Genomic DNA, 25,975 nt, shown 5'->3' on the forward strand with positions numbered 1-25,975 from the left:
CCGGGGGGCACTGCAGACTTGGAGGTACCAGGAACGTCCCCCACCTCACGATGGTCACTTCGGGCCAGACCGTGGCTTCTCCCAGCAGCTGCCCGCCCGCTCTCGGGTAGTGTCGCTTCCCTTACCCCCGCCGGCCGGCCGGCTCGGAGTCCGATATCCCCCGAGCGGCAGAGGGGCCGCGGGCCCTTTAAGGGCTCCACCTGTCGGGGCCCACGGCTGGGCTGTGTGACCCGGAAGTGAAAGTTAACCGGAAGGCACGGAGTAGGAGGTGATCCGGAAGTGAAGGCTCTGGGGGGAGGATGCCGCTGCCCGTCCAGGTCTTTAATTTACAGGTAAAAAGTCTCCCGAGGGCCGGACCGGGGTTGCGGGCGCTCAATGGCTTGTGGCCCCGTCCCCCGTGCGGCGGAGCCGGGTTTCCTGTCCCGCCGGGATCCGCTCCGAGCCCCCGGCCTGGGAGCGCTGCGGGGCGGCGGCGCGGCCCCTTCCCCGCGCAGCTTGGCCCGCGGGTCTCTGTTCCGCGGCGGCGCTGGCTCTGGAGCGGACGTTGCGGCTGCGGTGACCCGGGGCCGGGGACCGTTCGCTCCCAGGGCGTCCGAAGGCCTCGGCCTGGCGCGTTGTGCCGCCTTCGCCGCCGTATTTCCCGGCGTTTGGTTCTAACGGGGCACCCAGCTGCTCTCGAGCGCAGCTTCCCGATGGCCTGGCCTGGCCTGGGGCGGCTCCGCCATAGTCCGGAGCCGTTTGGTCGGTCCGTTGGGTGGCGGGCTGCCTAGGGGCTGTGCCTGTTTCGCTGCACACTGGATTGTAGAGGCTCTTCGGGGGGAGGGATAGCTCAGTGGTTTGAGCATTGGCCTGCTAAACCCAGGGTTGTGAGTTCAATCCTTGAGGGGGCCACTTGGGGATCTGGGGCAAAATCAGTACTTGGTCCTGCTAGTGAAGGCAGGGGGCTAGACTCGATGACCTTTCAAGGTCCCTTCCAGTTCTAGGAGATGGGATATCTCCATTAATTATTTATTATTTATTTATTCCTTAGCCCTGCCTCAGTGGCGTAGCCTCGGCCCGCTGAAAGCTGTGTTATAACATTGCCTGTAGCTATTCATGCCTTTTGCACGTATAGCTGCTGACTTCTAAGGTCCCTAAACGAAATTAGTTGCAGAATATTCTGGTCCTGTTCTAGTGACTTCATATACTGGGGTGGCCAAACTTACTGATCCTCCAAACCACATGTGACAATCCTCAGACGTTTGAGAGCTGGGGCTCACCTGCTGGGGCTTCATCCCTGTGGGAGCTGCCTGCCCCAGCAGCTTCAGCCCCACTCCTGTTAAAGCCCCTTACCCCTGCAGGTATGCCATTTGGGGCAGAAACCCTGAGACTCCCCTCCCCACTGGGCAGAAGCCCCTACTCTACCACTCTGTTGCAAGGCAGAGGTCCTTAGCTCCCCTTCTGCCAGTCTGGTTGGGGGAGAATGGGAGAGGGGGGGAACTGCACTTTAATGGTAAAAGCCACATGTGGCTCCTGAGCCACAGTTTGGCTTCCTCTATTATATACTACAATCGTTATTGCTAGCTCCACTCTGCAATGTACCATGTACATTACAATAGCTGCTGGTTACTTTATTCTACTTTCTGAGAACTATGCTTTAGCTATCTTTTTTATTTGATTGGACTATGATGTTAAACTTCTCCTGACTGCTGATCTTTCTGTAGGAGTTGTACATTCCTGCCAACAGAGCTGGACCAGGTCTTTTGAAACAACTGGTTAGCAGAAAATTCAGGGAGGTTAATCTAGCTTGCTTATACCACTCATTACATGAACAGCATGCAAACAAGTATGTTGAAGGAAGGGACAATATTCCCAATAATTATAGCAGCTTTGCTGGGCTGCTTTCAAATACATTTATTTCTAAAGCAATATTCATTGTGTGCCAGTTACATGTAAGTTCTTGAGGTGAGGGAGTGTGGCCCAGTAAATCAGCAGGTAGAGAGGAGGTGAAGGCTTGCAGTGAAGAGGTAAGAATGTAAGAACCTATAAGCCACTGTTCAAACCCCAAAGGGAGTAGGAATGCTAAGCATAGGAATGTCTGGGGACTGCCCCGTGAATCCCTCTGCAAGTTAACTGTCTTTCTTCCCTTTAGCAGCCGGCAAGTTCTGTGTCAGGGAGAGGGGGTGCAGAGAGTCAGGACAGGATGAGGGATAGCTCAGCTCCCAGCTCAGCTTCTTCATCAGTGACAGATCTATACTGCACTCCCCACAGCAGTAGGTCAGACCTCTTCCTTCCGAGTACAGCAGGAGACTTCAGCTTGAGTGCCAGCTTGTCAGCTTGTACACTGCTTTATGAGGTACCTTAAAAAAGAGGGCACTCATGTGGGTTCAGAAAAACTTGGGGAGTGAGTGAGAGTGAATTGAGTTTTAACTACTCTGTGACAGTGAATGTTTGTACAAAAACTATGACTACCTGAAAAATGAATAACCAATTTGAGAACAACAACCGATTGTGTGCATTCTCTTCAGAATCCTAATTCAAAGTTACTGTGGAGAAGGCATTTCCCCCTGTCTTGGGGGTGTGGGGTGGGGGGTTGGGGAGAGGAATCTCATGGATGGGGGTGATGCAGGGTATTGCCCCATATAGTGATGGAAGAGGACTGTTCCTGTTCTGTATCTGGGCTTTTCCTAGCTGGATTTGTACATTATTGTTGTCCTGAGCACTGATGTATATAATCACTGGCAGTCTCTCTCTCTCTCTCTCTCTCTCTCTCTCTCTCTCCAGAGAGAGAATAACAAACTATGGCAACTGAAAAACACTCCTCTGTATACTTATCTTGGCTTGCTTTTACTTTGGGCCTTGACAGAGTTCACTTAAATCTTCTTGTCACTCAAGTCGTGTCAGCATTGTGTACTTTGGAGTTATGCAATATGTCAGAGCAAATGGGGGGTGGGAGGAGAGCCAATGGGTTGTCAGTTTTAGAACTAGGAATTCTGGAACTTCCATGACCCCTCTAAAAAAAAATTCACTTTCTACCCTTGATTCCTGGGGAAGAGCAGAGTCTATGAAAATATAGGATAAATTTCTAGTCAGGTCAGATTATTGGGAAGAAAAGATTGTGTTTTTTGCCAGAAGCTGGGAATTGGTGACAGGGGATGGATCACTTGATGATTACCTGTTCTGTTCATTGTCTCTGGGGCACCTGGCATTGGCCACTGTTGGAAGACAGGACACTGGGTTAGATGGACTTTTGGTCTGACCCAGTGTGGCTGTCTTTATGTAAAATACTATTCTCAGTGCTGTTTGCTTTTGCTGGCCTCCTTGTGCTTGGGTCTCCTGGGTGAAGCTTGAATATGACCCTGGAGTGGGGGAATATGGTGGTTATCTCTGAAGCATTATCGACTTATGGCATCAAAAAGGGTCATTGCTTGCAATACGTTCTCCACATCTTTGACTCTTTCCAGTCCAAGGGCTTGTCTGCACAGGGAAATTTACAAGTAGAACTATAGTGGTATAATTATACCACTGTATAGTTACACCAGTATAACACCTCAGCTGGGCACACTTATTCCAGAATAAGCATGCCTTTTTCCAGTATAGTTTATGTTGCTTTCAAAGTGACATGCTATGCTGGAAAAAGGCACTCTTGTTCCAGAATAAATTTGCACACAGGGCATTATAACTATATAGCAGTAAATTTCCCTGCATAGACAAGCCTTTACCTGAAGCATGTATTAATTCTTCATAGAGATGAATGGGGCAGTTCACCCACAGCTACTGTTCTAGGTTTTCTGCAGACCCTGTCTGCAGCTTACTTTGTTCATGGTTTTTTGTTTTTTTTTCCCACAACCAGAACAGCTAGAGAGTTGTGGGTTTTTTGTTTTGTTTTTGTTTTTAAATAAGATCCCAGAGAGAAAGGTATTAGTTTCAGAGAGTTGCTGGTGTGGTGTATGGGTGCGCATTGGGTATTTCCAAGCGCCACTTGTAGTGCTGTCCCTCAGCTGATGACCTGCCTGACCCTGCTCAGAAAAGATGTTTTTTGGAATATGCCATGCATCTCTGTGATGCTGCTACATGTTTAGAAGATATTCTCATGCTCCTGCATTTTCTTGCTTGAAAAGCTACTGAAGGAGGGAAAGTGTTGTGTGTGAATGGTAGTGAGCTGTTCTCACTCTGGAGGAGCCTTTAGTTCTGAGGAATGGGATTGTGTGGGAGGTAGGATCCTAAAGAGAAGATTTTTCAAGAGCAGTGTCTTCATTTCTCCATTACATGTGTGTTTAAGTGGAGTCTGTCTTGACTGTGAGCCCATCTTTGACCAAGCTGTTTCCTGTGGGGATGTGAATGAACCATATTTGACCCCATATTTGCTGTTGCAGGGCGCAGTGGAGCCTATGCAGATTGACGTAGACCCACAAGAGGATCAGCAGAATGCACCTGATATCAACTATGTGGTGGAAAATCCAACTCTGGTATGTGCTAATTGAGGGGCAGAGAGATGTTTGTGCTTGGCCTGTCCCCTGGAAGGCTCTATAGATTACTCCACTCTCATTTCCCTCCTGTAAATATTTCAGCAGCCGCCTGACAGCAACTCCTGTGTGGGAGGTGATAGAGTAACAATGAGCCTCTTTTCCTATGCTAATCTTTCTTGCATCTCCTGGGGGAGGGCTGGAAGTCGTCATATTGGTGGTGCACTGTATATAGCCTTGATGTAACTTCTGTTCTGAGATGGCTTAGTGCAGGTGTTCTCACAACAAATTTTTTGGTGGCCTCGGAGTGTAGTTACCAACTCTTGCTAGTGGCCATTCTGACAAACTTTCCTGAAAGATTAGTTTAACTTTAGGAAAAACAAACAAATATGCACATATACAGGTCCAAATCATTGTAATTTATTAATGTAGGTTTTTTTCAGACTCAATAATAAAAAGAATGTATAGTTGTATTTTGGTGCCCTTGGCCCCTGCTGCCTCCCCTGGCCTTCCACCGGTTGCCTCTGGCCCCTGCTGCCTCTCCCCGTCTCGCATAGCCCCCATTGCCCCAAGCACCCTTCCATAGCTTCTCACCCCACTCCTTGCCTCTTGACCACTGCGCCCTGTAAGGCTGGCCCTGCTGAAGCCCGACCGCTCTGGACTGAAGCCAAGAGCCGGAGCCCCACAGCTGGATTCCGGGTGTGGGAGGCCAAAGCCCTGAAGCTGGAGGGGGGCTGAAGCAAGAGCCCCACAGCTGGGGCAGGAGGGTTAAGCCCACCCCCAAACCCTGTGGCTGAAGGGGTGTGTGTGTGTAGCTGAAGCGGGGGAGGGAGGGGTGAATCCTGCCCCTGAGCACTGCAGGGAGGAGGCGCTGCTTTGCCCTCTTCCCCATCTCTGCCCAGGAGACTGTTGTGGCCGCAGGAAAACCCCTGGTAGCCACAGTGGCTTCATTTGAGAAATGCTGGCTTAGTGCATCCCTCTGATACCAGTAGGTAAATCTGCCTTTCTTCTCAGGCTTACGCTTTACTCTGAGGAGTTGATAGCCATGTTTCTTAAAGGGTATAATTATAATGGGGTTTTTATTCTTGAGTCTCAAGCTTCCCAGCTGAGACTAGCTGGAATTGTCAAAGCTAAAGAGTTTGGAAGGGCTGCATTCTCTGCATGTCAGAAGGCAGAACATTCTGATCCTGTACCATTTCCGGTACAGCCTTCAACAGCCACTCCTCTTTTTTTCTGAAATATTGACCAACTTCAGTTTATTTTATTAACTTGTAAGGATGGTGGATAAGGCCCAGCCCCTGCAGAGGATACAAATAAACAGTCAAAATATAATATTAAAAAAAATGAAAGTTGCAAAGTCAAGCATTCCAAAGTTAGAAAATGGCATTAAAATGGCATCAAGCATTCCAAACAAAAATGGCATTAAAAGAACACTATTAAGGTTGTGAAGTCAAGCACCCAGACATCCGGAAATGCCAAAATTAAGGTTGCCCCTCTGAGTGTGCATTATGATAGTCTTTAATTACATGATCACATCCATTTTTTCCCACAGGCCCCCAGCCTCATTCAAGGCACAAAATGGATAGTGTTCACTTAATGAGCAGCTATTCAATATTTTGTTTCTTCCTCGTTCTTCAGTGTGTGGCCTCAACCCTTATTTTCTGCACACTGTTCAAACTCTGCTCCAAAGACAGAATTATTAATTTCCTCATGAGTTTGGTATTATCACTCCAATACGTGAATGCTTCACAAATGTTTTTTTTCAACACCTCTGTGAGATGAGGGGGTAGTAGTCTCATTTTATAGATAGGGAACAGAGACAGAGAGATTAAGGTCAAACATGTCCACTAACTTTGAGTGCCCAATTTGAGAGATCTAGGACCTGATTTTTCAGTGTATGTCGCATTATATAGTGCTTCATATGTTCAAAGCACATCACCCATTGGTTTCAGTTGCAGATGTGAGTGCTCAGCTCCTCTGCAAAATCAGATCAAGACTGGCATCTATAAAACAATTACTAGCCAGCTGTGAAAAGTTTGCTTTAAGTGACTTGCCTGGCATCACATAGGATCTCTGGTGAAGAGGCACTGATAGAATGCAATTCTCCAGGGCAGCATTCAGCTGCCTTAACCATGAGACCATCCTTGTCTTCCTGCAGTCCCCTGACGCATTCACTACGCTCCTTCCATTAGCTATGGGCAGGCTTAGGCCTGCTGTTTTCCCAGAACTGCCCTAGGTACAGGTCTCCCAATGTGGCCTGGGTCCACTGGCCCCTTCCCACTCAGTTGACGGAGGGCTTTTAGCTCTCCTGGCAACCACAAGTACCACTTCCAACTTATGCAGCAAGTGAAGTGGGAGTCATCTTACACAATCTAGAGCAGATTCATCCTGTGCATTTATTAGGCACGGGTCCTGTTGGGGGGGGGGGGGGAGGGGGGGAATAGATGTGATCGTGTAATTAAGACTGTATCATAACGCATAAACACAAGGGAAACCTTAATTTTGGCATTTCCGGATGTTTGAGTGCTTGACTTGGCAACCTTAATAGTGTTCTTTTAATGCAATTTTTGTTTGTGTAATTTCCTAGATTTGAGAAAAAGCAAACCCTCTATGTGGTAACATTGACACCCACACAGGTAATCAGATGATTTGAACCTTGAACCACTGCACAAATGTCTGCCACTTGAGCTAACGGAGTGACAGATAGCATCAGTAGGTTGTCCTACTCTATATGTATCAGCACTAGAAGGCAATGAGACACACTTTGGCAATGGGTTTCACAGATAATTGCAGACAGCAACAGAATGATGGGTTCAATTCCAGGCTCTGGAGGGGAGTGTGCTCCAGGAGTCAAAGACCTTTCTGCTTGTTCTGCTACTGGCTTGACCCTTTCAGCCCTGTCCTAGTCTTGTTTCTTCCCCAAGTCCCATTCTCTTCACTGGTCCTAGGCAATGCCAGTCTTTAGTCCTCAGGCTTCTCCTCTCAGTCCCAGTTCTCCTCTACATATTGGTTCCTTGTCAAATCTCTCTCAGTTGATTCCCAGTTCCTTAGCGCTGCCATACCTAGCCATCTGCTCATTTCCCTCCTTGGCTCCCAGGCCCCCTCCCCTCCCGGCTCTTGTCCCCTCCTCATTTTTTGTTTCAGGCAGCTTTCAACTGCCTGGGTGTCAGCAGAGGGAGCACTGAAAGTGTAAGGAGAGAGAGTTTCTCTGCTTTTCTCTTCTAGTGCCTGAACCCAGACTTGAACCCTACCTGCCCTGCAGTATTCCAGAGCTGCAACTGTTTCAGGGAAAGTGTGACGCTGGACCCCATATTCTTCATAAAAATACTGTTATAATATGAATGGCATAACTAAGATATGTTTTATGCAAGATAGGTCTTGTGAGATCATTGGAAAGGTTATGATTTACTGAATATGATTACCCTATTTGTATGCATGTATCATTGCTGTATATGAAGTTAGGAATATAAGCTCTGTATCAATTGCAAAAGTGTTTGCATCTGGGAAATGCTCACCAGACAGTAGGCAATCAGGCTGAATGGGCCATTAGGAAAGACAATGCAATGGGTCTTTGAAGATGCTGGTCTTCCATATTCCTGGAGTTCTTTCCTGTGGCCATTACAAATAAACCTTGTCTCATGGTTGCTTTGACACTTCAAGGTCATGTGATCGTGTCACCTGGGACAGGACATCATCTTGAGCTGGTACTTTTCCACTGAAGGGGGATGGGGATCAGACTGGGAAACAAAAGTTTCCCACCATATGTAAATCCTGTTTAAGGCTGGGAAATGAGTCAATCAATATCCCTGGTCCTTCACTGAATCCCCGCCCAGGATGACTGCTGGAAATACCTAAAACTGATCTGGGGAGTAGGACTGGGACCCAGGCTGAGAAAGGTCGGACTGGGAAGGGTATACCTGGAGATTTAAGCTGCAAGCAGTGCAGCTTATCTTCAAGAAACACTACAATCTGCATGAAACAACATTTAGGGTGACAAATTACTGTTTGTAGCTGCTTTCTTTAATGTATGAATTAAGTCTAGTTTGTGTGTTTTGTTTTATTTGCTCAGTAATCTGCTTTGATCTGTTTGCTATCCCTTATCACTTAAAATCCGTATTTTGTAGTTAATAAACTTGTCTTTGTTTTCTATAAACCAGTTTGTACAATTCATATCTGGGGGGGGGGGGCGGGGGAGCTGTGCATATCTCCCTCCACATTGAGAAAGGTGGTGATTTTTATGAGCTTGCACTGTACAAATCTCTCTATACAGTGCAAGACAATATTGTTTTGGGTTTGCACCCCAAAGGAGGTGTATACATGAGTGCTGGGTAAATCGCTGAGCTGAATCCTCCCACACAGAGCTGATTTCAGTCTGTCTGCAGCTGGGTGTGGCCTTACCTGTGTGTGTGCTAGAGAAGACTTGAAGGCCTGGCCCAGCAAGGACAGGGTGAGGAAGCCCAGGTTGGTGGAACGGGCGGGCTCAGTGGGACCCCAGTATATCAGATGGCATCATGGACCGGGGGTCCTGCTCAGTCTTGGGCTAGAGCATACTCAGTGTAGACAGACTTTTTGGGGACAATAGCTGTGAAGTTCTGGCAAGTTTTCTGAGCATGTGCAAACGGCGACTCCCCTCCCCCTTAACCCCCCCCCCCCCCAAAAAGGGCTCAAATCTTAGCCAAATTTGGGCAGATTTTCACAAGTATATAAAAGCCATCTTCCTGCCATATATAAATTCCCTCCTCCAAAGCATGGGGGTGTTGGGGATTCTCAATTGAAGAGCCCCAATAATTCTTTAACATGGGCAAAACAATGTACTTTTCCCTACCTTTGTTCTCAGAAATGGCTGAAACTTAAAATAATAATAATTCAGCCTGAGGCAGACATGTGTCTTGGAAATTTGAATGGTTAAAATTGACAAAGTTATTAGTAATTGAAAACAGGGTCTTATAGGGTATGTCTACACTGCTATTAAACACCCGTGGCTGGCCCATGTCAGTTGACTTGGCCTTGCAGGGCTTGGGGTACGGGGCTGTTTAATTGCAGTGTAGATGTTCAGGCTCAGAATGGAGCCCAGTCTCTGGGACCTTCCCCCCCCCCCCCCCCCCTTGCAGGACCTGCAGAAGAGCTCTGTTCAAGCACGAAAGATTGTCTGTCTCACCAACAGAAGTTGGTCCAATAAAAGATATGACCCCCCCCCCCCCCCCCCGTTGTATCTCTAAAACCCTGAGGGAGGCAGAAATGGAAAATGAATAATTTTTATGTTCTGCTGAGTGGTTTAATGTTTTCCAGTGGGGTTGGGCTACAGGAACAGACTCTGCAGGACAGAGAGGGGGGCTTGTGGGCCACTCAGGTATTTGTGTTAGTGATGCTCTCTCTGGGCCTGGGTTTTGTTTGCAGGATTTGGAGCAGTATGCATCTAGTTACAGCGGCCTGATGCGGATTGAGCGGTTGCAGTTCATCGCTGACCACTGTCCGCAGCTGCGGGTGGAGGCCCTCAAGATGGCGCTGTCATTCGTCCAAAGAACTTTCAATGTTGATGTGTATGAGGAAATCCACCGAAAACTGTCAGAGGCCACCAGGTACCAGGAGGTGGTGGGAATCTGGAGTGCTGCTTTGACCATATCAGGGAAATGTAGCACAGGAAAACCTCTGTGAAAGAGGAGATTGTGTGTAACAGCAAAATGCTCCTTGTGGAGATTAGATGGGAATCTGACATCAGACTGCAGTGAACTGACCCTGCCTACATCTTGGGCTCAGTGCTTTCTTAGAGATGAAATACACAGAAGGGTCTGTTCTCTCTCTGACCTTTCACATTAGTAAAGGTTAAACATGGATGTTGAGGACAGGCTAGACCTTGTAGCTGTTCTCAAATGCCTTATGTACATAGAGAGAGGTCTGTGCCTTGGGGAGGTTTGGAAATTCAGCTTCTATTGGGTGTTCTGCATTCTCTACGTCAAAAACCCTGTTTAAATGTTCACTTCTCTGACTTCGCCTTTCACAAATTGCAGCCTTGCTGATGAGGCTTTGGTTGTTAGCGATTAGCCTTGATACTTTCCTTATTTATCCACCGTTCCCATCTTGATCTTTACAATGCAGTTATGATGCACATGATGATTTCTTGATTAATCAGTATTGGATGGGACCCTTCTATTGTGTGTAGAATCTTACTGCCTTGCATGGCAATGTATTGATGCTTATTGGTTTCTTGTGAGTTTGGGAGTAAATGTCAGTGGAACAGAATGGATTTTAAACTGGTTTAACTGAGGTAGAGACACAATTTATCTGACAAAAATATTGGGAGAGGGGAGTTCAATTCAAGCAGGAAGCACTGACCTGAGATAGGTGAATTAGGCCATTCTCTGGAGCTGCTTTTCCATTTGTGGCTGAGATATGGGCACTTCATTTAAAGATTATGGGTATTGTGACCTCCCTTCTTTAGCCTGGTCCTGAAGTCATTTGCATGTTGCTGTCCAGCTGGTTGAAACCAATTAGGAAGAGAGCAAAGTGTAGGGAAGTGTGCACGCATTGTATCTTGTATGGAGGTGCTTGAAGTAGGTTTGGTGACTCTTGATGCTCGTGAAGTGGGTTAGTGGCTCACAGCACCATTACTGACTCGCTAGAATCAGATTTATGGAATAGGCTCACTCTATTTTTCAATTAGTCAGGAACCTGCTTGTTCAGAACGTATCTGTAAAAGGAACACTTTTTTGAGGAAAAGGGTTTTTAACTGGCTGTGACAAAAAACAAGGCAACTTTTAAAATCCAATTAGAATGCAGATTTTCACTACTGATTATGGGCTTTCCTTTTCCTCTTGCCTCCTTATTGTTTAGATGGTTGCTCTTGTAATGCATGGTGCTGTATGCCAGGGGAACTGTGCCACATAAATAGCAGGTCCCTGCCTTGGAGAGGTTATAGCTTAACAGCCCAATTCAGACTCTTATTGGCTTGACTTTCAGAGAGCTGCAGAACACCCCTGATGCTGTCCCTGATGGTGGGATTGAGCCCCCTCCTCTTGATACAGCGTGGGTTGAGGCCACGCGGAAGAAAGCCCTTCTCAAACTGGAAAAGCTGGATACAGATCTGAAAAACTACAAAGGAAATTCAATCAAGGAGAGCATCAGGTGAGGAGGGAAATGCTTGATTGGAGTGGGAAAGAGCATTCTGCTCCCCCGGGAGAATACAGCTCAGCGCCTGGGTTGCATTAGATGGGGCTGGGTGCAATGTCCATTTGAGTGGCACGAACAAGCTTTGTGCCTCTCCTTCCCAGTCAATAGGAACCCTGCACTTTTCTGAGATTTTCTGCCTGTGTGCGCAGCTCACTGCTCTTCTCATCCTTCTCTCCAGGAGAGGCCACGATGACCTGGGTGATCACTACCTTGACTGTGGAGACCTCAGCAATGCCCTCAAGTGTTACTCACGAGCCCGTGATTACTGTACCAGCGCGAAGCACGTCATTAACATGTGCCTCAATGTCATCAAGGTAGGGAGCCATGCAGCGAGGGAATCGTACAATCTGCAGAGGAGTCCCTCTCGCATAGATGAGTTACACCTTTCTATCTCTGAAATGACCTTGGTCAGCCAGCAGATAGCACGATTTGCTTATTCTTTGATTTGCTCCCATTGCATTGTTGTATGTCTGTCTCCTTGCAGGTTAGCGTTTACCTTCAGAATTGGTCCCACGTTCTGAGCTACGTAAGCAAGGCGGAGTCCACCCCAGAAATTGCAGAGGTAAGAGGTTTCTTTCCCTTACAGATCTCAGATGTTTCCTCTGTCTGTGCTGTACCTCTTCAGTCAGGGTTGGCCAGACCTCCCCTCTCCCTTCCCTCACTCTCTATTGGACTTGCTCCAGGCTACTTTCCTTCCCTCATTGCCCAAACTCTCACACAAGCCAGTGTTCTCCAGCTAATCAGACTGTCAGTCCATCCTGCTGCTTGGTATACTCTCCTCTCTGGGCTCCACCGCCCCTTTTATCTCCACAGTGACTTGTGCCTGGAGCACTTTACCTCTCATTGAATGGAGTAGGACCATGTCCTCTGACCACCTCTGTGTTTGCCATTAGCCATACGAGGCTAGGCACTGTGTGAATGGTGTCCTTGTGGCCTTCCCTAAGGGGGTGGGGTGAAACTACCTTCCTATTGAGAATGCTGCCTACCTTCCCAAATGGGTTCCTGGGTTTTAATATCCCTAGGGCTATCTGGGGATCCAGCTGCTGAGATCAAAGGGAGCTCCCAAAGCCAATTGGCTTCCCCCAGTACGATTAAAGGAAATTGGTGGGAAGGGATCTGTTCTTGTCACTCACTCCTGCTCCTTTCACCCTCTAGCAAAGAGGAGAGAGGGACAGCCAGACACAGGCGATTCTCACCAAACTAAAGTGTGCAGCAGGTGAGTGAGCTCCTCTGCTTCCCGGATGCCACCAGGCTGTCTTCTCACCCGTTTGCCATTCCTGGGGCTTTACTGAAGGGGAGAGTGCCTCTCACCCAGCCAAGGAGTGCTCAGAATGTTCTCACTGGTCTCTGTACTTCACGTTCTCTTGGCAGGACGCAAACGCAGTTGACTGGATACAAGAAGTTTTGAGCAGGGAACCATCCTGGAGTTCCCATCCCTGACTGGTTCCTGCCCCTCCCCAAACTTCCCAAGGCAGGGCTCCCTAGTGCAGTTCATTTCAGTCTCTAGAATGTCACTTAACTGACCCAATGTCTGCTTCCCTGAAACTGTGGGGGCTCTAGCAACTCCTCAGGATCCTGGTGCCCACTCCACTCTTCCATATTTCTTATTTATGTCCTAACTAGTACATGTATGGTAGTGGACAAAGAACTAACTAAGTCTGATTCCTAGGCTTAGCTGAACTAGCAGCTCGGAAATACAAGCAGGCAGCAAAGTGCTTCTTGTTGGCCTCATTTGACCACTGTGACTTCCCTGAGGTAAGAGGACCAAGAGAGGGCTGTGTGCAGGGGTCAGAGGGGAAGCTATGTTCAGTATCTGTCTGTGTAAGGTACTTATGGGCCCCCATCACGGTAGTATCCGAGCCCACAATCTGTAATGTATTTGGCAAACAGGATTATTCCCATTTTACAGATGGGGGAGCTGAGTTACAGAGGAATCTGCTCAAGATCACACAGGAAGTCTGTGGTGGAGCCAGGGAACTGAATTTAGGGGAGGTCAGATAACGGAATTGAAAGGCTGGCTGCTGGGCATTATTCCAGCTTTTGGGGTCTGAGTGAAGCCTGGTTTTGGGGAGTGTCCATGTTTTCACTTGGTCCCACTGTATTTGTCAAGGGTCAACCTGTATTCCTGCTGTGGGAGGGGAGGGTCTGGGGGCTTAGCTCTGCCTTGCTCCATGTTACAGCATTCAATGATGCTTCAGTTCTGGTCTCGATCTCTGTCTCTCTCTAGCTGTTATCTCCTAGTAACGTGGCTGTGTATGGTGGCCTCTGTGCATTGGCCACCTTTGACCGTCAGGAACTGCAACGCAATGTCATCTCTAGCAGGTAGGTGATGCCTGCCTGGGGAGGAGTTTGTGGGATGGGTACTGGAGCGTTGCTCAAGAATGGTCTCTGGTTGGAGGTGAGGCATGAGTTCCAGAACCCCACTTAGTTAGGTATCTAAACCTTAAATGTTAGCTGGGATTTCTCTATGAAAAGGCACCAGCTGAGACTTTCATAATAGCAACATAGGAATTGTCAGAATGGATCGGACAAAGGTCCATCTAGCTCAGTCTCTTTTTCTGACAGTGGCCAGCACCAGATGCGTCAAAGGATGGTGTAAGAACTGCTCAGTAGTAGTAGTGGGATAATCTACCTCCACATTAGGTCTCATCCTGGTCTCTAGTAGTTAAAGATTGGCTTAAACCTAGAAGTGGGATGTTAATATCCCTTCCAAAATTTGTCATTAATTATACCTGTGGATATTCATGATAGCCGTACAAATATCCAGTATAATAACCCCCTAACTGATAAGGGTGCGTCAATCCTAAATTGAGGGGGTAAAGGAGTTGTCCTCTCTCTGCTAACCAGCCAGCTTCCCTGGCATGACAGGCAGGTGGCTTGCAGGGAGAGGTCAACAACATGCAGAGATTTGTGGGAGGGACTTTGGAGGTACTGGGCTCCCTGGAGAGGATCCGTGTCCTCTGTGGATTAAAATTTGTTATGCTGAGCCGTACCCTGCTTTTCAGCACACTGTGAGTAAAGGTAGTGTTCCCAAAAGGGAAGCTGAGCGCTGGTTAGCATAGTGCAGACAGGTGCTGCCCAACCCTGACAGTACTGATGCCATCTTGGTCCTGACCTGCCCCGCGCCACATACTTTCTTATATTTTATGGAAGGGGACCTCCAGGACAGGCTTCGGCAGGAGGTTCTTGCCTTTCACTGACCCTGGCACCTTTGCTATGCTGAATCCATCCCTGCCCCCAACCCCAGAGAAAATGGGCTGTCCAGGCTGCTAGAGTGTTAACACTTGGAGCATCATAGGGCAGTGAGGAGAGTGTTCATAGCCAGGTATTGGGGTGGTAGTGTTTGTGGGGTGGGTTGTGTCAATGACTGGTCCCAGGGCCTGACTACCGCTGTGTCTCTACAGCTCCTTCAAACTGTTCTTGGAGCTGGAGCCTCAGGTGCGTGACATCATCTTCAAGTTTTACGAATCCAAATATGCTTCATGCCTGAAGATGCTGGATGAGATGAAAGTGAGTCCGGGGGAGACGACATGGGGATGTGGGACCTCAGGGTTCCATATGATGAGTGTGGGAGAGGGTGACATGGGGCCTGAGGGTGGTTCTCCTTTGTCGTAAGAAAAGCAGTGAATGTTCACATTGGCTGAAGTTGTAGTTGTTTCATGTTGGACTCTTCTGCTCTGCTGCTTGGTTCTGCGTGGGAGTGAACAAGAATCATGATTTAATTTTTTTAAATTGATTTTTATTTACATGTTGCTAGTTCTTTACTTCCCTTTCTATAGACTTAAATTGTTATAGTGGATGTTTTGTCCTTGTTCCTTTAATTAGTTGCTGGACTGTTACTAAAATTTCAGACTTTGCATTGATTTTTTTCTGCCAAGAAGCTTCACACTTAAAATGCACAATTATGCTGAAAAACCAAGTCCATGGCCTCATCAACAACTGCAGTGTGAGAACATATCTCAGTAGCTAAGGGTGGGATTTTCAACAGCATCCGAGGGACGTAAGAGCACAAATCTTATTGATTTTAGACAGAAAACCCTGATGAAGTCTAGCCTGGTCAAACCATTTCAGCTTTCTTGCCTTATGGAAGTTTCAGTATATCGGAAGGTGGTGCTGGCTCCAAAAATAACATGGACTACTTGCTCATTAATTTAATGTGTGAATTTGTGGTCTTTTTATAGAAAGGAAAAAATGTTTTTAAAATCTGTAACTCTTAAGAATATAAGAATGGCCCTACTGGGTCAGACCAAAGGTCCATCTAGCCCAGTATCCTGTCTTCCAACAGTGCCAGGTGCCCCAGAGGGAATGAACAGAACATGTAATCATCAAGTGATCCATCCGCTGTCACTCATTCCCAGCTTCTGGCAAACAGAGGCTAGGGACACCATTCCTGCCCATCCTGACTAATAGCCATGGATGGACCTATCCTCCATGAATTTATCTAGTTCTTTTTTGAACCCCGTTATGATCTTGGCCTTCACAACATCCTCTGGCAAGGAGTTCCACAGGTTGACTGTGCGTTGTGTGAAGAAATACTTCCTTTTATTTGTTTTAAACCTCCTGCCTATTAATTTCATTTGGTGACCCCTAGTAAAAGTTTTTTTGTTTTTAGTTAAAATTTTAAAAATTGATTTAAAAAAAAAAAAATTTTTTTTATCCAGCCTGCTTCCTGCTCTAGCTTCTAATATTTTGCTCTTTCTTTTGCATAGGATAACCTGCTGCTGGATATGTACCTGGCGCCTCATGTGAGGACACTCTACACGCAGATCCGAAATCGTGCCCTTATCCAGGTAACTGTTCCATGCAAACTTGAGGAACGGGTAAGGGTTAGAGGTAGGACCTCTCTCCCACCATGAAGTTTCAAAGGATTGGGGGTGGAGGTGGATGAACCTGGAAACTGACTGTATTTTCCTAATCTTAGTATTTCAGCCCCTACGTATCAGCAGACATGCGCAAGATGGCCACAGCGTTTAACACCACGGTGGCAGCGCTGGAGGATGAGCTGACCCAGCTGATCCTGGAAGGATTGATCAATGCCAGAATAGACTCTCATAGCAAAGTGAGTGTCCCCACACCTCAGTCTGTTTCTGATGGCAAGTGCTAGGTTGTTGCTGTACCACCGTCTTGGTTAATACAGCAGGAGTGTTGCTTTTTAATGACGAGCTCCTGAAGAACTCAGTTTCACTCTCCCTCTCTTTGCTCCTGGAATACTGTTGGAAGCTGCATTTGCTTGTATTGAGGGTGTGTTTGCCTAGCTGATATGTCAAGGGTTTGAGTCCTGTAGATTCCTCCTGGTCTGTTGTGTGGAAGGAGCTTCCTAGTAATCGAGCCCCTTTCCAGTTTCCGTGTTGAGTTCTTCTTGTTGGTTACAGATTCTTTATGCTCGGGATGTAGATCAGCGCAGCACCACCTTTGAGAAGTCCTTATTAATGGGCAAAGAGTTCCAGCGACGTGCCAAAGCCATGATCCTGCGGGCAGCAGTCCTGCGCAACCAGATACACGTCAAGGTGAGCAAAGGGCCCCTTTGTCATGGAATCTGAGATAAAGGGCAACCATTTGAATGATGTGGTGCAGAGGGGTAAAAGCTGGTGACTAGGGACTCTAGGGAAAGAGGTTTGCTGTACCCACAAGAGGATGGATTCTGAGAATGTTAGAGAATGGAGCTTGCAGCTAGCAGCACAGATCCTGGTTACTATTTACTCCAGTCAGTAGGTGAGTGGCTGGTTAAATTACAACAAAGGAATTAATTATTCATAACTTTTATTTTCATGAGGGAAATTGAAATACATATGTTGACTGGAGCAATCCTGCCCAAGAGATGCTTCCGCAGGTCAGTGCCCTGGAGAGAGCAGGCTGACTGCTGTATAAAGTATTCACTGGATTCTATTGATGCTGTCGTAGTATGCTCATCCCTGTGGTATCTAAGTGCCAAATGGCATTCAAGTTCTGAATGGGTATTTGATTCAAGTTAGGTGACCCATCACACACCTTGAATAGCTGAAGTGAATAGTTTGCAAACACCCCATAAACTGTTGTGCAAATATTTGTGAATAACCAATTCTTTTGCAGAAATAGTGAATGATTTATTAACAGAAAAATGATTGAAACTTAATATTTATTTGCAACTAAATAAACAAGCTTTGTGCTCCTGGTGTGTAGGGCCCACTCTCTCCACTCAGTTCCTGCTGGGAAAGAGGGAAGGCTGAGCTGAGAATGCCACTATCCTGCTGTATGGTTTACGTGTGCTGAGCATGCCCTCTTTGGGAGTGTTCTGTGTTTAGAGCCCTGGTGCAGGGGCAGTTCCAGCCCATCACTAACCAGGGCTGTATTTTGGTTTTCTTATTGCAGTCTCCTCCACGAGAAGGTAGCCAAGGCGAGCTCACTCCAGCCAACAGCCAGTCCCGAATGAGCACCAACATGTGAAAATCTTCATGTACAATCAAAGAACTCTCACACTTCCCTGCCCCAGCTGTTTGTCCTATGTCCTAACCACAGACTACTGAGCTTCACAAACTATCCCTGTCATTCTCTCTCTCTCTCATTGGGGCTGGGAGGGTCAGGGCTGATGGTGGGGGCTAATGTTCAGATTCACATAACTTAATTCCTTTAGAACAGAAGCTGTCACTAAATGCAGCGTCCCTGGAATTGTCCATCATTTCAGTGCTGGTTGCATGTTCTCTGCCCTCTCCTTTGTATCCTCCACCGCAGAAAGAACTGGTAGTGTATTTCAGAGAGATGCTGATCTTGGGTCTCTTCAGCTGCTGTTAGAGCTTTCCAGGATCAGAACTGCAAAGGAAGATTGTAAGTTCGATGGATGGGGGTGTATCTAAAGGAAGACTGTTTCACTGACCTGAAAGTGTTGCCTTGTCTCTGAGCAATGCAGTGCTTTTCCTTTACTTCAAAGACCTCAGACTGAAATGCTCTCAATGGTATGGGCCCAGAATTCAGCAAGAGGGGAGCTCCTCTCAGGAAGCACATTCTAGGACTTCTCAACCACCCTGGGAAATATGGCACCACTTCTGCGTACTCAAAGGCATTTATTTCAGGTTGTTGCACTTACCCTGGATCCAACCTCTTTCAGTCTGGCCTGTCCCTTTTTCAAAGGCCTGTTTCCTGATTTGTTCCAACATGCATATCACTTGGCTTTGGATTTTGGTGGTGGTTCGCCACTGCAGTAAGGCTCCATCTTGTGCAAATACTGTTGCTTGTCCGTTTTACTTCATCAGCGTACAGTGGCTTCTTAACCTGTGCACCAGTGGCTCCTGGTGGCATAAGTCAATGCCATAAAAATACAACACATCAGGTCTGGGGCAGAAACCAAAATAAGCCAGCCCAGGTGTCTGCTCGGCAGGTGAATCTGTCCCAACTTTCCTTTTATAAATGGGTTTAAGGTGGCAGCCCAGACCCGTATAGTGTTGTATTAATGAGCGTAGTTAAGTGTTGAATGTTCTGGAATTACAGCATCTTTACATTCATCCAGTCCCATAGGACAAAGTTAAGAATTTTGATCCAGTCCTGACTGGTCCAGCAATTTACTACAAACAAATGTTATTGTTAATGCTATTTTTGTTTTAAAATAAGTCGTTATCTCTAGTGCATTAAAGAAGGTAATTAAAAAGCTCATTGCAATGTTTGGAGTTTTGTGTTAGTTGCTTTTAGCTTTGTCTTGATTCTTTTCTTTTATACTAAACTTGGTGATTTGACAGGCTGCTGTTTTGAGCATTTTAATATGGTTGGAGGTGTTTCGAAATAAGGTAATATCACTTGTATGAGGAGGTATGAAGAACGCCGCTCGGTGGAGTTTTACTCTCTTGCTTTTCTGTCAGCCATGTGTAAGATGCATTTGTGTAGTTGCTAAACTGCAGCAGCTTCCTCCATTTGCAGATTTCTGTTGCTGAAGCATTTTGTGGCTTATGTGGAGAAAGTTGAGGCAATACTTACTGTGAAGTCTTTGGTTAGGTGTTGTCCATATTTTGGAATTTCAGTAACTTTGCATTAATCCAGGCCCATCTTTGGAAGGGCTGAACTCACCTGAATAAGATCTGGTTCCAGGAAGCTTGGCTATTTTACCCTGATTCTCAGAAATACCGGACTAGTGTAGACCAGGCCTGAGTCTATTTTAAGGCTGTGCAAAGGCCTACCCAGCCCCCAGTGTAAATTAGAACAGCCTCAATGGTCAGAGGCAGCCAAGAATAGTTGGAGTGCAGTGTGCTATGGCCCCTTCTCTTCCCCCTCCCAAGGTCCAATATTCTGTGGTCCTTACCCAGAGGCTTGGGAGGGGAAAAGTGTTGAGCTGCTTTGACAGCGGAGACACCCCCTTACACAGTAGATACTCTCTAAGGGCCACTTCTACACACTTTATGCTACTGTAGTGATCTACAAAGTTTGTCCCTAGAGAGAATTGGGTCCTTTCTATCTGAGGCATAGATTTCTCAGCCATCTGGTCACCCGCAGAGATGGAGAATACTTTGTTCTTGATCTGAGACCTGCCTCTAAACGGAATTGTAGATGTCACAATTTGAAAGGCCTAGCTCAGGGGTAGGCAACCTATGGCATGTGCGCCAAAGGCGGCACATGAGCTGATTTTCAGTGGCACTCACACTACCCGGGTCCTGGCCACCGGTCCAGGGGGCTCTGCATTTTAATTTAATTTTAAATGAAGCTTCCTAAACATTTTTAAAACCTTATTTACTTTACATACAACAATAGTTTAGTTATATATTATAGACTTATAGAAAGAGACCTTCTAAAAATGTATGACTGGCACGCGAAACCTTAAATCAGAGTGAATAAATGAAGACGCGGCACACCACTTCTGAAAGATTGCTGACCCCTGGCTCTAGCTCATATTCAGCAAAAGCTATTTTTCTTTAAAAAGGGAGCAGGATTCACGATATTTTGTAGTGGAAGATTCAGCTCTAGTCCATCCACTCTTAAGTTCCACGTCTTTAGCAAGGATGCTCCAATTAACGATGGCTATTAGTCTACAAAACTACTGTTCTCATCCTTAAATTAGACACCGCCATCAAGCCAGGTTCTTTATGCTCAAACAGCAACTCTCCTCCCTGGCCTAATTAATAACCTGCACATTAACTGGGGTACAAAACAAATGTAGTGCAAAGGTTGACAAATAAGAGATCCACCCTAGAGGCCAGCTTAAGCCAAAATGCAAGAGACCTAGTACCAAAAAATACTGAATAGGGTCAAATTCTGCTGTCCGGTGCACCCCTTCGAGACTCAAGTCTTTCATCTTGGATCCTTATCCTCCTTCCACCTTTTTCCTTCTTTTGGCTGTCTTCCTCCATTTCCTCTCTCCCTTGTCTCTACCTCTTTAGGTTAATGGTTAAAGTGGAGGTAATCCAAGAGGTCCTTGCTAATTGAAAGTGGTGTTTTTTCTGATCTCTTTAGAAAAGTCATGAAATCAATCACAGGCAAAATATTGGAGAGTGGCTGATATGGGACTTAATTATATTATCCTCCTTTAATTCTTGATTGATTAATGCCAATCAACATAGATTTATGGCACACAAATCCTGTCACACTAATCTGATATTTTTGATGAGATTACAGATTTGGCTGATAAAGGTAATAGTGTCTTTGACTTCACGTCTTAGACTTCTGTAAGGCATTGGATTTAGTACTTCATGACATTTTGACTAAGAACTAGAAGGATACAAAATCGACAATGGCACACATTACATTCGTTAAAAACTGGCTAACTGACAAGTCTCAAAATACAATTGTAAATGGGGTGGCATCATTGGTGCTGAGCTGTACAAATGTCTTATGATGGGGATTGATGGCAGGCATTGCATCTGGCATACTAGTGATCATGGTGCTCAAATGATAATGATTAAAAGTGGAAGATATGGCTTTGGACAAGACCTTTTTGGGCTGGGAGGAAAGAGATCCCTTCATCAGAAAAGCTCCTTAGCACAGGATCTAGCAAGTAATAGGATTTTGGTTTGAGAGAGTTGATAAAAATCCCAAATTGAAACAATTTGATTTCTAGCTGTTTCCCATTAGGCTGCTTCCCCCACCATCCAAAAATATTTTAAAAGCTCCCTCCTCCTAACTGAAAATACCCTGATACTCACCTGTGCCAGCAACCCACTCCCCACTTCACCACTACCACAGTAATCTCCTAAACAAGGCTTTGAGGATTTGCATTTATACTGATCCATAACTAGAATGCTGCATGTAAGTAATAAACTAGAATTCTGTGAAAAGGCTTTTTCATTTTAAAGGATGCTCGGCTTGGCCCAGCCCATCGGTTCTCTCTCCTATTGCCCCACACATCACACTAGACCCAATGGAGAAAAAACAAAGAACCAGCTTGTCTGTCTGGATTGGATAAGGGCTCATCACAAAGTCACTGCACTGTCAACAAACTTTATATGAACAAACTAGGCATTAAGGAAAGTAATTTCTTCAGATACAAAGTACAATCACTAAAAGTTTTGCTATTCCAAGTCTAATCTGTAAAGAGAGATTACTGTAATGTACTTGTAGCTACCTAAATCTTTTAAAATAAATCTCTTCCTCTATAACACAACTACTTAACCCAAAACTCCCTATCTCCAAAACAAAAGAAGGGGTGCTGCATCTGAGAGCTAAAACCATTAGTTGCTAAATTTTAGCATGTTCCTTTTATGTAGAGGCTCAAAGCCCCTGTACAAACTCCTAATTCACAGTGCTCTGGTTTTACCAGACCCAGAAAATCTAGAGCTTTCATTTGAATGTATGTCAGTCCCCATAAGTCACTGTCTCTCTCTTCCCTTCAGGAGACCCTGTTTACAGTTAACATTCCCACAGGATAAAGCTTTAGAAGCCTTCTTGTTTGGCAGCCTCAGGTTTAAGTCAATTTTCTGATCTGAGATTTTATCCAGTAAAATGGCAGACAGCTTGGTCTCCATTTCTTTAGCCTTTTACCATAACAGAGTAATGTGTCTGGATTCACACTGTTGAAGTTCTCTGCAATATACAGAAAGACTTGTTTATAGAAAGTCCCTGTCCCTGGGCAATGAATCTGTACACTGCAAGATGCATATAGAGCACCAGGGTTAGGCATATGCAGCACTGCCTGAGATACAGATAGACCTGGAGAGACTGTTTCTGTTGCAGAATAAAGAGTCTGCGGTCTGTCCTTCTGTCCTTTCACAGAATTCACCACTAGGAAAACAGCATGGTCCGTCTTGTAGTTAACCCCCTGAACTTGGGACTCAGGAAATCGGGGAAATGTGGTCTAGATGAAATTGCTACAAGGTGGGTGCACAAGTGGTTGCAAGACATTATTCAGAGAGTGGTTATCAATGGTTCACTCCTGGGGCAATTCTGCAGGACGGCTGCAGAAAACGCCCCTCACCCCCCCCCAAATTTCTGTGCTTCCCTGCAGAAAATGGTAGGGAAGCAAAGGGTAGCCAAGTGGGGGCAGGAGGATGACCATGAGTGCAGGTTGTTTTTTTTGGGGGGGGGGAGGAGGAGGAGGACTGCCCACCCAAACAGAGGCAAGGCACGGGGGGGGGGGGGGGGGGGGCGCGGCACATGGGGTTACATGCCACCTCTCCTCTCCCCCCTGCCCCATTTCTGCAAGCACAGAGCTACCCAGCTAAAGGTGGCTGCCTCTGGACTTCGGACTGCAGCTGAACGCCACCTCCTGGGTCCTTGTGCCAGTTGTGCTCCCCTTCAGCCCTCTTGTTTTCTGTGCAACAGTGAGTGCCCGTGGTGGGGCTGGGTAAGGCAGGGTGGGGGAAAGGGGAATGTGGGAGTAAGGCACAGGTGCTGGAATGAGCAGTGTGGAGGGTGCTCCTGCACCCCCGGCTTGACATGGTTTCCATTACATGCAGGGTTTACAGTTTGGTTCAATGGCTCTCAGCTCCCCTCCACCCCCAATACAAATTGTTCCAGCACCCATGGAGTGAGGGGTGGGGGATGAGGCATGGGGCAGTGGGGGAGGGGGATGAGATGGGGGAAGAAAAGGGGATAGGGGAATTGTGGGGGGAAGTGGGAGCCCAGCCTGCAGCATCCCCTTGGCAGCAGCTGTGGCTCCCCTGTTAACCAGGCCTGTTGAACCTCCCTACACCTGGACCTTCTCCCCCTCCCCTGACAAGCTCCCTACCCCCCTGAGCTACAACCAGCTGCACCTGGACACCCAGAACCCCACATCCCCCCTCCTCCTTGAGCCCCATCTCCCCACACCCAGGCCCCCCTTCCACCTGGATCCTCTGTAGAGTCCCATTGCCCCTGCACCCGGAACCCCCAAATGAGCCCCTGTGCATCCAGATCTCCCACTGAGCCGCCTGCACCCAGACTGCCCCACACAGAAACCTCTCACCCCACACTTGGATCCTGCTGGGCTGAGCCTGCCCACCCGCACCTGGCGCAGAGGGGCAGGGCCGTGTGGTGTTTCTGAGGCAAGCTCAGCCCTTGCACTGTCAGGGTTGGGTGCAGCCTCACTGCCGAGTCCCTGTAGTGAGGGAGGTCGGGGCTTCAGGATGATGGCCCAGCTCAGTGCAGCCATTGGCCTGTGCTCCCCACTGCCATACTGGAGCCACATTATTTATTGACAAACAAAACTTGCAGAATTTTAAAATACTGTGTGCATAATTTTTATTTTTTTGGTGCAGAATTCCCTCAGGAGTAGGTGTATCTATGGGGGTCCCACTGGGGTCTGTCCTCGGTCCAGTACTAGTCAATATTTTCATTATGACTAGGATAATGGAGAGTATGCTTATAAAATTGCAGATGACACCAAGCTGGGAGGGGGCTCAAGTACTTTGGAGGACAGGTTTAGAATTCAAAATAACCTTAACAAATTAGAGAAATGGTCTGAAAGCATAAGAACATAAGAACGGCCGTACCGGGTCAGACCAAAGGTCCATCTAGCCCAGTATCCTGTCTACCGACAGTGGCCAATGCCAGGTGCCCCAGAGGGAGTGGACCAACAGGCAATGATCAAGTGATCTCTCTCCTGCCATCCATCTCCATCCTCTGACAAACAGAGGCTAGGGACACCATTCCTTACCCATCCTGGCTAATAGCCATTAATGGACTTAACCACCATGAATTTATCCAGTTCTCTTTTAAACGCTGTTATAGTCCTAGCCTTCACAACCTCCTCGGGTAAGGAGTTCCACAAGTTGACTGTGCGCTGCATGAAGAAGAACTTCCTTGTATTTGTTTTAAACCTGCTGCCCATTAATTTCATTTGGTGACCCCTAGTTCTTGTATTATGGGAATAAGTAAATAACTTTTCCTTATCCACTTTCTCCACATCACTCATGATTTTATATACCTCTATCATATCCCCCCTTAGTCTCCTCTTTTCCAAGCTGAAGAGTCCTAGCCTCTTTAATCTCTCCTCATATGGGACCCGTTCCAAACCCCTAATAATTTTAGTTGCCCTTTTCTGAACCTTTTCTAGTGCCAGTATATCTTTTTTTAGATGACGAGACCACATCTGTACGCAGTATTCGAGATGTGGGTGTACCATCGATTTATATAAGGGCAATAATATCTTCTCAGTCTTATTCTCTATCCCCTTTTTAATGATCCCTAACATCCTGTTTGCTTTTTTGACCACCTCTGCACACTGCGCGGACATCTTCAGAGAACTATCCACGATGACTCCAAGATCTTTTTCCTGACTTGTTGTAGCTAAATTAGCCCCCATCATATTGTATGTATAGTTGGGGTTATTTTTTCCAATGTGCATTACTTTACATTTATCCACATTAAATTTCATTTGCCATTTTGTTGCCCAATCACTTAGTTTTGTGAGATCTTTTTGAAGTTCATCACAGTCTGCTTTGGTCTTAACTATCTTGAGCAGTTTAGTATCATCTGCAAACTTTGCCACCTCACTGTTTACCCCTTTCTCCAGATCATTTATAAATAAGTTGAATAGGAAAGGCTTTCTGGAAATCTAAGTACACTATGTCCACTGGATCCCCCTTGTCCACGTTTGTTGACCCCTTCAAAGAACTCTAATAGATTAGTAAGACACGATTTCCCTTTACAGAAACCATGTTGACTATTGCTCAACAGTTTGTTTTTCTGTGTCTGACAATTTTATTCTTAACTATTGTTTCGACTAATTTGCCTGGTACCGACGTTAGACTTACCGGTCTGTAATTGCCGGGATCACCTCTAGAGCCCTTTTTAAAAATTGGCTTTACATTAGTTAACTTCCAGTCATTGGGTACAGAAGCCGATTTAAAGGACAGGTTACAAACCTTAGTTAATAGTTCCGCAACTTCACATTTGAGTTCTTTCAGAACTCTTGGGTGAATGCCATCTGGTCCCGGTGACTTGTTAATGTTAAGTTTATCAATTAATTCCAAAACCTCCTCTAGTGACACTTC

The 25,975-nt window shown here is 46.4% G+C and overlaps 1 protein-coding gene across 2 annotated transcripts; it reads left to right on the forward strand.

Moving 5' to 3' along the window:
* Positions 1-264: 264 nt before the first annotated feature.
* GPS1 (G protein pathway suppressor 1) lies at positions 265-19,241 on the forward strand. 2 transcript variants are annotated; one of them, XM_065415393.1, is made up of 14 exons: positions 265-332; positions 4,356-4,448; positions 9,843-10,024; positions 11,403-11,567; positions 11,791-11,926; positions 12,097-12,174; positions 12,768-12,828; positions 13,282-13,367; positions 13,840-13,934; positions 15,017-15,122; positions 16,322-16,402; positions 16,534-16,671; positions 16,985-17,119; positions 17,961-19,241. In XM_065415393.1, exons 1-14 carry the CDS (start codon positions 300-302, stop codon positions 18,033-18,035), a joined length of 1,464 nt encoding a protein of 487 aa, XP_065271465.1. In that variant the 5' UTR covers positions 265-299; the 3' UTR covers positions 18,036-19,241. The 2 variants fall into 2 exon arrangements, with proteins under 2 accessions (XP_065271465.1, XP_065271464.1); XM_065415392.1 differs by lacking the exon at positions 265-332 and adding an exon at positions 2,183-2,335.
* The last annotated feature ends 6,734 nt before the right edge of the window (positions 19,242-25,975 follow it).

Source organism: Emys orbicularis, chromosome 13, assembly GCF_028017835.1.
Source record: "Emys orbicularis isolate rEmyOrb1 chromosome 13, rEmyOrb1.hap1, whole genome shotgun sequence".
Classification (NCBI taxonomy): Eukaryota; Metazoa; Chordata; order Testudines; family Emydidae; genus Emys; species Emys orbicularis.

Excerpts from the sequence above, each read along its gene's own strand:
- GPS1 (XM_065415392.1), top strand. The coding sequence starts at position 2,183 with ATGAGGGATAGCTCAGCTCCCAGCTCAGCTTCTTCATCAGTGACAGAT. Across the intron at positions 15,123-16,321 it reads AGATGCTGGATGAGATGAAA|GATAACCTGCTGCTGGATAT; the intron begins GTGAGTCCGGGG and ends TCTTTTGCATAG. Across the intron at positions 16,672-16,984 it reads GAATAGACTCTCATAGCAAA|ATTCTTTATGCTCGGGATGT; the intron begins GTGAGTGTCCCC and ends TGTTGGTTACAG.